The sequence below is a fragment of the Cebus imitator genome, unplaced genomic scaffold (genome assembly GCF_001604975.1).
Source record: "Cebus imitator isolate Cc_AM_T3 unplaced genomic scaffold, Cebus_imitator-1.0 Scaffold192, whole genome shotgun sequence".
Classification (NCBI taxonomy): Eukaryota; Metazoa; Chordata; class Mammalia; order Primates; family Cebidae; genus Cebus; species Cebus imitator.
The window spans coordinates 888,714-901,010 of record NW_016107507.1 but is presented as its reverse complement, the minus strand read 5'-3'; the positions used below and the strand labels follow the sequence as shown (position 1 = coordinate 901,010).

The 12,297-nt window shown below is 39.5% G+C and overlaps 1 protein-coding gene across 3 annotated transcripts in view; it reads left to right on the top strand.

The window, feature by feature from the left end:
* The window catches only part of SLC26A3 (solute carrier family 26 member 3), a 42,214-nt gene that overhangs the window by 16,280 nt on the left and 13,637 nt on the right, over window positions 1-12,297 (top strand). For all 3 annotated transcript variants that reach the window (XM_037745112.1, XM_037745111.1, XM_037745113.1), the window contains exons 7-15: window positions 72-224; window positions 682-764; window positions 4,251-4,398; window positions 4,510-4,623; window positions 4,730-4,807; window positions 8,135-8,230; window positions 9,986-10,092; window positions 11,574-11,643; window positions 11,736-11,828. In XM_037745112.1, coding sequence (XP_037601040.1) covers window positions 72-224; window positions 682-764; window positions 4,251-4,398; window positions 4,510-4,623; window positions 4,730-4,807; window positions 8,135-8,230; window positions 9,986-10,092; window positions 11,574-11,643; window positions 11,736-11,828 — 942 coding nt within the window. The remainder of the gene's footprint in view (window positions 1-71; window positions 225-681; window positions 765-4,250; window positions 4,399-4,509; window positions 4,624-4,729; window positions 4,808-8,134; window positions 8,231-9,985; window positions 10,093-11,573; window positions 11,644-11,735; window positions 11,829-12,297) is intronic.

The window sequence follows — 12,297 nt, the reverse complement described above, 5'->3', positions numbered from 1 at the left end:
CTTGGAGATGTGTTGTATCCAAATTATGCATTAATACAGAGCTCTGGTGGTTTTTGTTTTTATAATTGTAGGTACTGGAGTCCGTATTCACACAAATAGAGAAGACTAATATTGCAGACCTGGTGACAGCTCTGATTATCCTCTTGATTGTATTCATTGTTAAAGAAATAAATCAGCACTTCAAAGACAAACTTCCAGTGCCCATTCCAATCGAATTCATTATGGTAATGGATCATTTTCAGACTCTGTCATAGTTACTCTACTGTTTTTATGTTGCAAGTCCCTCACCATCTGTAGCTCAGGAGGTTTCAGTGGGACAGAGGGCATCTCTGCAGTTTCTGGGCCTGACATTTAGCATGACTCTCTCTTCATTCAGAATTTAATAACTTCCTCTTATGATTTTGAGTTAATTTTTTCCACGTGAGACAAGGTGAGTGACAAGACAAGAGAGCAAGACCTTTGACAAAATGTGGTGGTAGAGCCATTTGAATTAAAGCTGTGGTTCTCAATCCTGGTGGCATGTGAGATAGAATTGCCTCCAAATTTCCTAAAAAGTAACAAAGCCTGGGCTGGAGTTCTTACTTAACAGGTGCAGAAGTGGGTTTGGGCAATATATTTTTTTCAAAGCAAGACTTAACTTGCATCTCACATTTCTAACTTGGGCCATTTGCAACTTTGCAGACTGTGATCGCAACAGGTGTATCCTATGGCTTTGACTTTCAAACCAGATTTAACGTGTCTGTGGTTGGGAACATGGAAGCTGGGTAAGTGTGTCTTCGATGATGGCATCGCCATGCACTAAGCAGAGAGTTAGCAGTAGTGACTGGAGAGGTACAATCCAAACTGCAGGTCACCCTGCAGTAACCCTCATCAGAATCCTCCCTGCCCCTGCATCCCTGAGGAAGGCTCACTGCTTTCCTTCTAGGAAGAAGCTACAAAGAAAGGCAAGGTCGGCAGTTCTTTTTTCTTTTTTTTTCTTTTTCAGCTTCCCCACAATGAATGCAGTTCTTAATATCAGAAAGTTTCTCCTTGAAGAAGAACTCACAAACCAGACAAGCAGGGACTCAGACCAGGAGAAACTCACATGAAAGTAAAAGTTAGCAAAGTAGTGAAAGTATAAAAATAGGCAAAGTAAGGCCGGGTGTAGTGGCCTATGCCTGAAATCCCAGCACTTTGGGAGGCTCAGGTGGAAGGATTGCTTGAGCCCAGGAATTCAAGATCAGTCTGGGCAACACAGCAAGACCCCCATCTCTTGTTTTTTTCAAAAAAAGAAAAACAGGCAAAGTAAACCGCTTCTCCTCACAAAGAAACACGAAGTGAAACCAGATTTCCTTGTCCATAAATTACTATAAACAATATGTAATGCTTTGTTTGAAGTTCCTGGAGGCAAGTTCTGAAAGTTCAAAAGAGCCACTGAAGGAACACAGGCATGCCACGTGAGTGGCCCCGGTAGCACACTCTGTCCTTTCTCGCAATCAGATTCAAAACAAGGGCAGAGAGCAAGTTTTCCCACCTCAAAGGATGAGAAGTCTGGTTTGTACAAGAACTTTAAAATGTATTCCATTACATTCAGTGGATTGAGAAGGAAGATCATTTTGTGCTGTTTCTTCTAACTACAGTCTCAGTTTCTTCCAACTTACCAAGGAAAGATTGTTTTCCTGTTTTGTTTTGTTTTTAAAAAAGACTTCTCTCCCTCTCCATGCTTAACAAGTATTTGAGAATTCCAGAAATCAACATTCATATGTATGTTTTTTTACTTTAAAGCAGCCAAAATCTTTTAAAGGCAAATATATGTATTTTTTATTTCTTTAAAGAAAAAAAATATTTTTATCACCAGATCTTCATGTGTTACACTTAATGAATTTCAAGTATTGCTTTTAATTTTAAAAGTTTTAAAATGAAAATCAGGCTGAAACTGAAAGACTATTTCTAGGGTTTCCTACCATTCTGCCACTTTCAAGCGATTTTGCTTTACTTGAATCTCTTGGGAGACATAAAACAAATAGAAAAATAAATAAATAAACACATGCAAAATCAAACAGGATCATGTCAGGAGGGTTTGGAAAGTAAAAGATAAACTTAAGATCACTGAGTCACATTAAACCCCAGTCTGACTTAGTAAGTATATTTTCAGTGTCAGTGCACCTCTCCACAAAGTGTGAGGGGTGTGGTAGCAGGCAGTCACATTTTTAACCATTACTTTAAGCAGAGAGGCAGCGTAACCCAGTAGGTAAGCTCAAGTTTTCTAGAGACAGAGTGCCTGAGATTTGATTCTGACTCACATTTTGTGCTTGAGCACATTACCAAAATCTCTGTGCCTCAATGTCCTTGGCTATAGAAATGAGGCTAAAAATAGCTATCAAGGAGGATTCTTTGAAGGGTTAATACATGTAACATGCTTAAGTGCCTGACTTATAATAAATGTTCAAATTACACTGCTATTGTTACTAGTTTAACACCTAAATTAGATAGCAAGCACTTGAGCTTTTTACACTCCATATTTTTTTCTGGGTGATGATTGAGTAGGCACTTTAAGTTTCTGTTGATTGCAAATAGACTATAACTGGAAGGTAGTGATTATTAATTACTGCTAACCTGCTGTTCATGAGTATGCCACCTTAGAAGTTATTTTGCAAAGTCTCATACACTACATACAAATAATTTGGCTGAAGACAAGTGCTCATTGAAACAGTAAAGGAAACACAAGGGGTATATCCAAATTCCAGAGGGATCCTATAACAATAGCTCATGGGCACTTTGTATGTTACACTATGTGAATAGTATTTGCACTTAGTATTTGACCCTCCCACAAAACTGTGAAGAAAAGACAGTAAGGCCAGGTGCCATGGCTTACGCCTGTAATCCCAACATTTGGGAGGCCAAGGTGGGTGGATCACTTGAGGTCAGGAGTTACCAGCCTGGCCAACATGGTGAAACCCTGTCTCTACTAAAAATACAAAAATTAGCCAGGTGTGGTAGCAAGCACCCGTAGTCCCAATTACTGTGGAGGCTGAGGTTAGGGGATCTCTTGAGCCTGGAACCCAGAGCTTGCAGTGAGCTGTGCACTCCAGCCTAGGAAAGAGAAAGAGACCCCATTTCAAAAAAAAAAAAAAAAAAAAAAAAAAAAAAAAAAAAAAAAAAAAAAAAAAAAAAAAAAAACAGACAACAGGTGTTATTATCCTCACTTTACAAATGAGGAAATTGTGGCTTGGAGAGGGCAAGGGGCAGAGCCAGGAAACGAACCCAAATCTTTAGACTGTAAATCTTCATCACACCATTCTGTCTGTGGTGTTCAGAGACCAGAACAAAAGAATAATAAGGTCCTGTTTATTAAAAAAAAAACAAAGCAACATTCTAAACTAACTTTTGGATTTATAATGACATCAGAATATGGCATAATAGTGCTTCTTCAAAATTAGAGTTGAACTGTATTACCATAGATATTCACAAAATGTGGACCAGCAATTCAGAAAGAGTTGACTGGATCTAATTAACTTTCTAATAAGTTTGATGTCAGAAATACAGGCTTATAGGAGTGGAAAGTTTTAGTAGATTGATGTTGAGTGTGAGATAAATACACCTTACAATTGGTAAATATAATTGAACTGGACTGCGTTCATGAGGCATAAGCACAGAAGTATCCCCTGTGGGTTGAAGGTTTCTCTGGCGCTAGATCAGTTTAAGGTGAAACCCACTCTCCATTAGGGTCATGACTGGTTCTAGCATTGCTGTGAAGTGCACGCAGAGTCCAAGGCCCATTTGTTTGCCAGGAGTTTTCCATGAAACGTTATTATTATCAATGGAAAGAAGACTCTTTTTTTTTTGGTTTCCTTGTCTCACAATTGTGTTTTCTCAAAGAGCCTTCATCTATGGATAACTATTAGCAGCATTTTGGGTGATGCTTTGCAAGCCAGTGTAACAATACAAGTAGAATAGAAGACATTTTGCAGGAAGCTTATGGGAATACATATGCACATTATAATGTGGTTTTACTGGCAAAACCATATCTGACTTACCACTATCCTTGGATTGAATTTGCAACCTTTTACCAAATTCAGTCAGTGTTGCTTTTCAGCATTAAGAAAGCAGATTCCAAAGTTGTCAGTGGAGCTACATTCTTCATTAATCATACTCCACAGTGAGACACAACTCAGCCTAGATTGCATTCATTCATTGATTGATTTGCCCAATGATTATATCCGTTTATCAGTTGGTTGCTGACATTCAGACTTGCTTAATTTCCATTTTAGATTTATGCCGCCTGTTACACCTGACGTGGGGATTATCCAGGACACCATAGGAGACTGCTTCGGCATCGCAATCGTCGCATTTGCAGTGTCCTTTTCAGTTGCCAGCGTCTATTCCCTCAAACACGATTACCCCCTTGATGGCAATCAGGTAAGTATACAACCTACACTAGGTCTCCCTGGGTAACTTTAAATAATATTTTGCACACATAATATCAATGGTGCCACTTCTGAAAAAGGTTCCTCCTTGTTTTCCTGTCAGGAGTTAATCGCCTTGGGATTGGGTAACATAGTCTCTGGAGCATTCAGAGGATTTGCTGGGAGCACTGCCCTCTCCAGATCAGCAGTTCAGGAGAGCACAGGAGGCAAAACACAGGTATATCAAGAGCTTTGCTGAAAGTACCATCCTAGCATCAGTCACTAAAAAATCCAAGCCAGGGGAAAAGTTGAGTTGGTGATGCTCTTTTTTTTAACCCTCACAGATTGCTGGGCTTATTTCTGCCATCATCGTGCTGATTGTCATTGTAGCCATTGGATTTCTCCTGGAGCCTCTACAAAAGGTAACACTCTCTTTGGATAGCATCTCTTCCTTTTGGTGGTAAATCAAGGACCCTGATTCTCAAATTCTGAAAGCACAAACTAAACTAGGCAAAACGAGGTAATGACAAACTCTCAAGTACTCTTCTTATCCAATGCTCTGTGCAAGCCAAAAATATTTATTTTCCCCTGGCAACGTGTTCTGAATGCTGGGAATACAGATGCCCAACCTGCTTTATCTCCTCTACACTCCACATGTGCATAGCTTCAAACAGAATTAATCTTGAGGGCACCCCGGCACCACACCTTCCACACGCATGGGCTAAGTAGAGGTTTTCTTAAAGGTTAAGGTAATCAGGCCCTCTATCTAATTCAGAGAATGGCGCTACCAGCCACACAACTCATTCTTAGGAACACACCCTGAAGCTCCTAGAACTTTGGTTTAACTCCAAGACCAACACTGTCAGATTGTGAGATGGGAGTGAACAGCCAACACAGACCTCCCAACCCTACTCTCATGCTCCTCCATCTGTAAGTTTGAGGGTTTAGTTTAATGCGCTATAAATTTCTGCAGCACTCAGATGTAAAACATACCGTTGAACCCTGGAAAGCAAAGGCCGTCTAGGAAACAAGATGATGGTAAATACATTGTTCCTTGTGGTTTTAAGATAATTTTGAGGTGGTACATGGAGCCCTGTTAACCTCCTTCTAATCCTGGCTCTGCCTTTTATTATCTGTGTGATTTTGGGCAAATTACTTAAACTTGCTGAACCTCAAGAGCCACATGTGTAAAAGAGGGAGGGAAATAATACCCATTACACAGAGTGACTATAAAAGTAAATAAGATTGGCCAGGCACGGTGGCTCATGCCTGTAATCCCAGCACTTTGGGAGGCTGAGGTGGGCAGATCACCTGAGGTTGTGAGTTCGAGACCAGCCTGACCAACATGGAGAAACCCCACCTCTACTAAAAATACAAAATTAGCCAGGCATGGTGGTGCATGCCTGTAATCCCAGCTGCTCGGGAGGCTGAGGCAGGAGAATCACTTGAACCCGGGAGGTGGAGGTTGTGGTGAGCCAAGATCACACCATTGCACCCCAGCCTGGGTGACAAGAGCAAAATTCCATCTCAAAAAAATAAATAAATAAGATCATGTATGTGAACTACTTAGCCCAAGGTTTGGCATATGGTAAATACTTGATAAATGATAGTCATTATTGTTAATAATAGTAGTAGTATTCTACACTGTATGACACTTCTGGCTACAAAGGACATAGAGATATGATACAGCCCACTAATGCCTATTGGCTGTTATCTAAACCTGTTTCCCCCGTTGGTTGGTAGCCAAACGGTACTTTGGTCCCAGGTTTCTGGACTCCCAGTGTGGTCATCCCAGAGAGCTCACTGACCAAATCCATCTTCAAGCAGGGGAGAGAACAATGTACCAAAAATATGTATTCTCCACATACAATACTTCTGATTTCAAAATAAGAAGAATGTGTATCTCAATAAAAATAAACGCACACACACTCAACGTGCATAGAGAACTCCACACTCTCATGCTTCTCCCCAGGAATTAACTTGGGTTCTCCCTAGCCCACATCAATTTGAAGACACTAAAGAAAGAACTACCATCCAAAATCCCATCTGTCTCCTGAATAAACTAGTCAAGGACATTGTCCAAGATGTTAATCAAAGACCCTTTAATAAAGGATCCTGTGATACGTTCTTTTTAGACCATTGTGGTCAGGAATGTCTTTGTTTCACCTGAATAGCCATTTTGCTTCTTTTTATCATATGAAAGCAAAATAACTCATTAAGAAAGCTCATAATAAATATTTGTTGAGTGCTCAGCAGAACTCTAAGCATTTTATCTGTATTTATGTGTTTAATCCCTTATGTCAAAAGCAGTAGGGATGCCAGGTTCCTGCAGAAATGATCCCCTTTTCTTTTCTATGTAATCTTTACTTTTAAAGTACTCTATTGTATATGTATGTCATTGTAAATTATTTCAAATTGTTTTCCTGTGGAATACTGACTAGGTGGGAAATAATGCCCAATGGAAAAAAGTCTGTCTCTTCTCACAGGTGTCTCTTGATATATTTTATACTTATAGAATTAAAAGTCCTGCAAAATGGAGAGGCCTGTTGTATAGTCCTCTGAATTCTTCACCTAGCTACCACAGTGGTGATCTCTTACGTAGCTGTAGTACCATATCATTCTGTACATTTGTATAGTATGTTAAGTAGATGACAGACTTTATTCAATTTTCACCATTTTTTAACTGGCATTCACTTGTGTGCCATTTTTTAAAAGTGACACTTGTGTGTCACTTAAGGCCATATTTCTTCTAAACTGTGACCTCTATCCTCACAGTTAGCAAAATTAATTGCTTAGATATGACATTATAAGGGTTACCTGTGAAAATTAGAAATAGGCAGATCAGTCCAACTGTTCTCAAAATATAAAAATAAAAACTGTGTTTGGCTTTTCTTTGTATACTGTGTTTTCACAGCGTAGCAGTATACAAACTCCGTGTTCCATTCAGAATCAAACAGCTGAAACTGGCAGTGGGGACAGGAGGGTGAGGGGCATGTTCCTACAATTATGTTAAAATCCAAAGAACGAAGAGCATGTACTTAGCTATTCAGCATTTTTCACCATAACTGTCACAATTCCGGCAAGACAAAAGATCACATTCTGGCAGTGGAAGAATTGGACGCCTGAAGTGCGGCTGTAGCATATTAGCACTGGCCTCGGAAATATTCATTCATTGGCTCATCCACTCACTCACTAATTTTAAAATCCCTTCTCTATGTATTTACCAAAGTAGGTTTTGGGGATGTGGTAGGAACTAGATAGATATGTTTCATGCTGTCCCAGAAAGCCCACCTCAAGTCATCTCATTCCAGGACCTCAAGCTCCCCAAGCTGTTCTTTTTTTTTTTTAAACAAAGAGCTACCCCCATCTCCTCAGCTTCAATAAACAAACACACATTAGACTGTCTCTGCTTAGGAATAATTTATTCCAAGTGTTTATCTGTCATAGGTCTAAGATCTGCCTTTCTCTGTCCCAAGATGCAGGCTACTAAATGCCATCAGATCATCTATCTCATAATCACAAGAGCAGTCTAGCCCTTGTCACTGTGGTGGGGACAAAGTCACTCATGGGGACAGGTCAGAGTCCCAGTTCTGCTGTGTCTTGTATAGCATCACACACTGGAAAAGGGTGTATGCTTTGATATGCTTTGAGGCCCTTTAAAGCACTCACTTATCTGTAGCCTTCACCTTTGCTTCTATATGGTTTATTTTATGAACTTAAAGTACATCCGGTGTTTACGTTTCTTACAGTCCGTCCTGGCAGCTTTAGCACTGGGAAACTTAAAGGGAATGCTGATGCAGTTTGCTGAAATAGGCAGATTGTGGCGAAAGGATAAATATGATTGTGTAAGTAGAATATTTGAAAGAGAGATAAATCACAATCGCATTTTAATGCTAATATGAAATGCATGTTTATATTGTAAACTAAGTGAAATTTTATTTCTATATATCCATTCAAAATAATCTTAGTTTGTTTTATTTGCTATTATTAAATTGCATACTCTAATGATCATTTTCTGGGACTTTAATTTCTTAAAATGGGCTACTTCTAATTTTAAAAGACTGGGCTCCATGAAACACTAGTGTAGAACTTCCTTAGACCTGTTCTAAAAGTTCTTGCAGTAATCCCAAATATCACAGAAACTCTGAATTTTAGGGTATGCATGGCTTCTGTTCTTCATTACATAATGTGTTTGTTTTCATGAATCTGTGAAGAACTTAATTTCTGAGCATTCCTTTTGGAAATACTCTCATTTGGAAAGGCTCCGCCTTGCTCTCACATGCTTTGCTATTTTAACAGAGTTAAAGTCTCTTGTGTAAAAATGCTTGTTAACATACTCATAGGTATTTAAAGATCATAACTAGTAATTTACACTTGGTTTACTTTTGTGGGGCATTTTAACACCCTTTTGGCATGCTAAAATTCTTATAAAGATAGCGACCATTAATTACATCTGCAGACCAAAAATAAGACATTCTTTTTTTTTTTTTTTTTTTTTGAGACAGAGTCTTGCCCTGTCACCCAGCCTGGAGTGCAATGGTGTGATCTCAGGTCACTGCAACCTCTGCCTCCCAGGTTCAAGTGATTCTTCTGCCTCAGCCTCCCGAATAGCTGGGATTACAGGTGCACACCACCATGCCCAGCTAATTTTTGTATTTTTGGTAGAGATGGGGTTTCACCATGTTGGCCAGGATGGTCTTGCTCTCTTGACCTGGTGATCTACCCGCCTCAGCATCCCAAAGTGTTGAGATCACAGGTGTGAGTCACTGTGCCCTGCTTTTTTTTTTTTTTTTTTTTAGAGATAGGATCTCTGTCTGTCACCCAGCCTGGAGTGCAGTGATACCATCCTAGCTCACTGTAAGCTCAAACCCCTGGGCTCAAGCGATCCCCCTACCCCAACCTCCTGAGTAGCTGTGACTACAGTCACACTCTACCATCCTCAACTAATTTTTTTTAGTTTTGCAGAAACAGATTCTCACTGTGTTGCCCAGGCTGGTCTTGAACTCCTTGCCTTGAGTGATCCTCCCACCTCAGCTTCCCCAAGTACTGGCATTACAGGTGTGAGCCTTCATGCGCAGCCTAAATTGCCAGTTTTAATGTATTTTAATAGTACATTAAATAGTACTTGCCGATTTTAATGTACTATTAAAATACATTAAAATCAGCTTGTTCTAGTAGGTTGGTGCAAAAGTAATTGCGGTTTTTGCAGTTATAATTATCACTGTGACAGATAATCCCATTTCCTAAATGGGTTGGAGATGAGAATAGAAATGAATATACTTTCTTTGAATCCTCTTATATTTGCTTTTCTTTTTGTGGCCCAGAACCTGAGCCAGCAGAAATGACTTCTTGACACAAGTGTCTTCTGTGCACTTTGCTCCTTACCCCAAAATGGCAACTTCCAATTTCCAGCACGCCTAGCAAATTTTTTAATTTTTTATTTTATTTATTTATTTATTTATTTTTTTTTTTTGTGGAGACAAAGTCTTTCTGTCTCTACAAAAAAAAGAAAGAAAAAAAAAGTTTTTTTAAAGATCCTTCTCAACATTGTACTAGAATCAAAGTCAATCATAAGTGTGTGTGTTGCTTTCTTTCCACAGGTGATTTGGATCATGACCTTCATCTTCACCATTGTCCTGGGACTCGGGTTAGGCCTGGCAGCTAGCGTGGCATTTCAACTGCTAACCATCGTGTTCAGGACCCAATTGTGAGTGCTCAACTTGCCTTGCATCCTGGCAGGCTTGGACCTGCCCAAATCAGAAGAGAAAAAAAAAATGTCACTGGCTAAGAGAACAGTAGTTGGTTGATAGGTGTGCATTTCTGTCAAGTTTGGGTGGTTTATCCTCCCTCGGACTGCTCACCTCAAGACCTGAAGGGCAATAGCATGGCCCAGGTTTAGAGCATCAGCCCAGGGAGGAGACCTGCTGTTGGTCTGCTCCTGGCTTTGACTCCAGTTCAAATAAATCATATAAATCTCTGAGTCTGTTTGCCTAGCTATAAACCAGAAGTGATTCTATTCCAAGCAAATTTAATGCCTTTGCCTTGAACTTGTTAAACATGGAAATGTGTTACTGAGATTGTGAGAGTCTTCACATCTAGTGGATGGATTTCCTCTTCATAGATTGTTAGATTGCACTTGTACCTTTAAAATATGGAGCTAGATTAGAGAATTTCTCAAAGTCCCCTCTTGCCTTAACATTCCACAAAAGCCATTTGGAATTCTTGATTTTTAATAATCATTCAGTCCAAGCATCCTTTTAATCTTAATTTCATTATTATTATTATTATTATTATTATTTGAGACAGAATTTCACTCTTGTTGCCCAAGCTGGAGTATAATGGTGCAATCTCAGCCCACTGCAACCTCTGCCGCCTGGGCTCAAGTGATTCTCCTGCCTCAGCCTCCCAAGTGGCTGGGACTACAGGTGCCCACCACCACACCTGGCTAATTTTTGTATTTTTAGCAGATATGGGGTTTCACCATTTTGGCTGGGCTGGTTCTTGAACTTCTGACCTCGGGTAATTTGCCTGACTCAGTCTGCCAAAGTGCTAGAATTACAGTCGAGCCATCATGTCCAGCCTTGATTTTTAAAAATCTCTGCCATGTAACATCACCACCATGTGGTTGCTCAGCCTATTTTGAATTACATAGTATGACAGAAAAAGAAGCCTCCTTGAGAGCTAAGGAGGCTTAGAGAACAGAAATTGTTATCAAAAAGTCAATCTCTGACTGCAGAAATACACCGATACTGAAATACTCCTGTACTCTTTCATTTATTTATATTTCATTCCAATCTTTACTGGGAACCCATCAAACATAGAGACAAACTGAATGGTCATAAGCAAGTCATTTTACTTTTCCTTGTCATCATCCATACAACTGGGTAATCGTATCTGCCTTACCTTATGGAATAACTGTGATATTCAGAATCAAAATGGCAAAAGCATATGGAGTGCTTTGTAAACTGTAACATGACAAACGGGAGGCACTTTTTAGGTGCTGTGAGAGGACGCAAAGATAAGTAAAACAGGGTGTTCCCTTCCAGGGTCTCTGATGGCATGATGATTCCCCAACCTTTTACATTCTGAAAACTGAGCCTGTTTTGGTATGCTGGAAAAAATCAGTGTTAGCTTTATAGGCCTAACAAATGTGCATGGGTGATTTACTTAGTGTTTTTCTCCCTACAGTCCAAAATGCAGCACGCTGGCTAATATTGGAAGAAGCAACATCTATAAGAATAAAAAAGATTATTTGGATGTAAGGGAGATTCATTTTTTTCTTTGACTTGCTAAATGATATTAAGTACAGATCTAATGGGCACCATCTAATAATATTTCTCTGCCTTATAGATGTATGAGCCAGAAGGAGTGAAAATTTTCAGATGTCCATCTCCTATCTACTTTGCAAACATTCGTTTCTTTAGGCAGAAACTTATCGATGCTGTAAGGTTTGGGGTTAATTTTTTTTTCTTGTAATCTTACTGAATATCTGGGAATGTGTTTGTTCTGTAAGGTCATTGTTGAGGCTGGGTTGTGTCACATATGTTGAGGTGGGATTGCATCAGTGTTTTTTGTCCCATGTCCCAGAGCAGGTGAAACTACCTTATGGGAGTTTGCTAATATGTTGAGAAATAAGCCTCTTCAGATGACATCTACTATAGAAAAATCCTTTTCCCAAACTCTGCTGTAGAGTGAAAAAAAATTTCCATGTTTTGGGCTGCTGGCTTTTAGTAGGTGTCACCCTACAGATTTTCTTTGGGCGTCAACTTTAGAAACAATGAGGAAGCATTTAATATTTGATCAAATCATCAAAGAGATTCAGTATAGCAGCTGTAAATGAATAGTTAATACTATATAACAATAAATACTGAGTGTCCCTGGCAAACTGGAGAGATGATGACAAGGAAGCAGT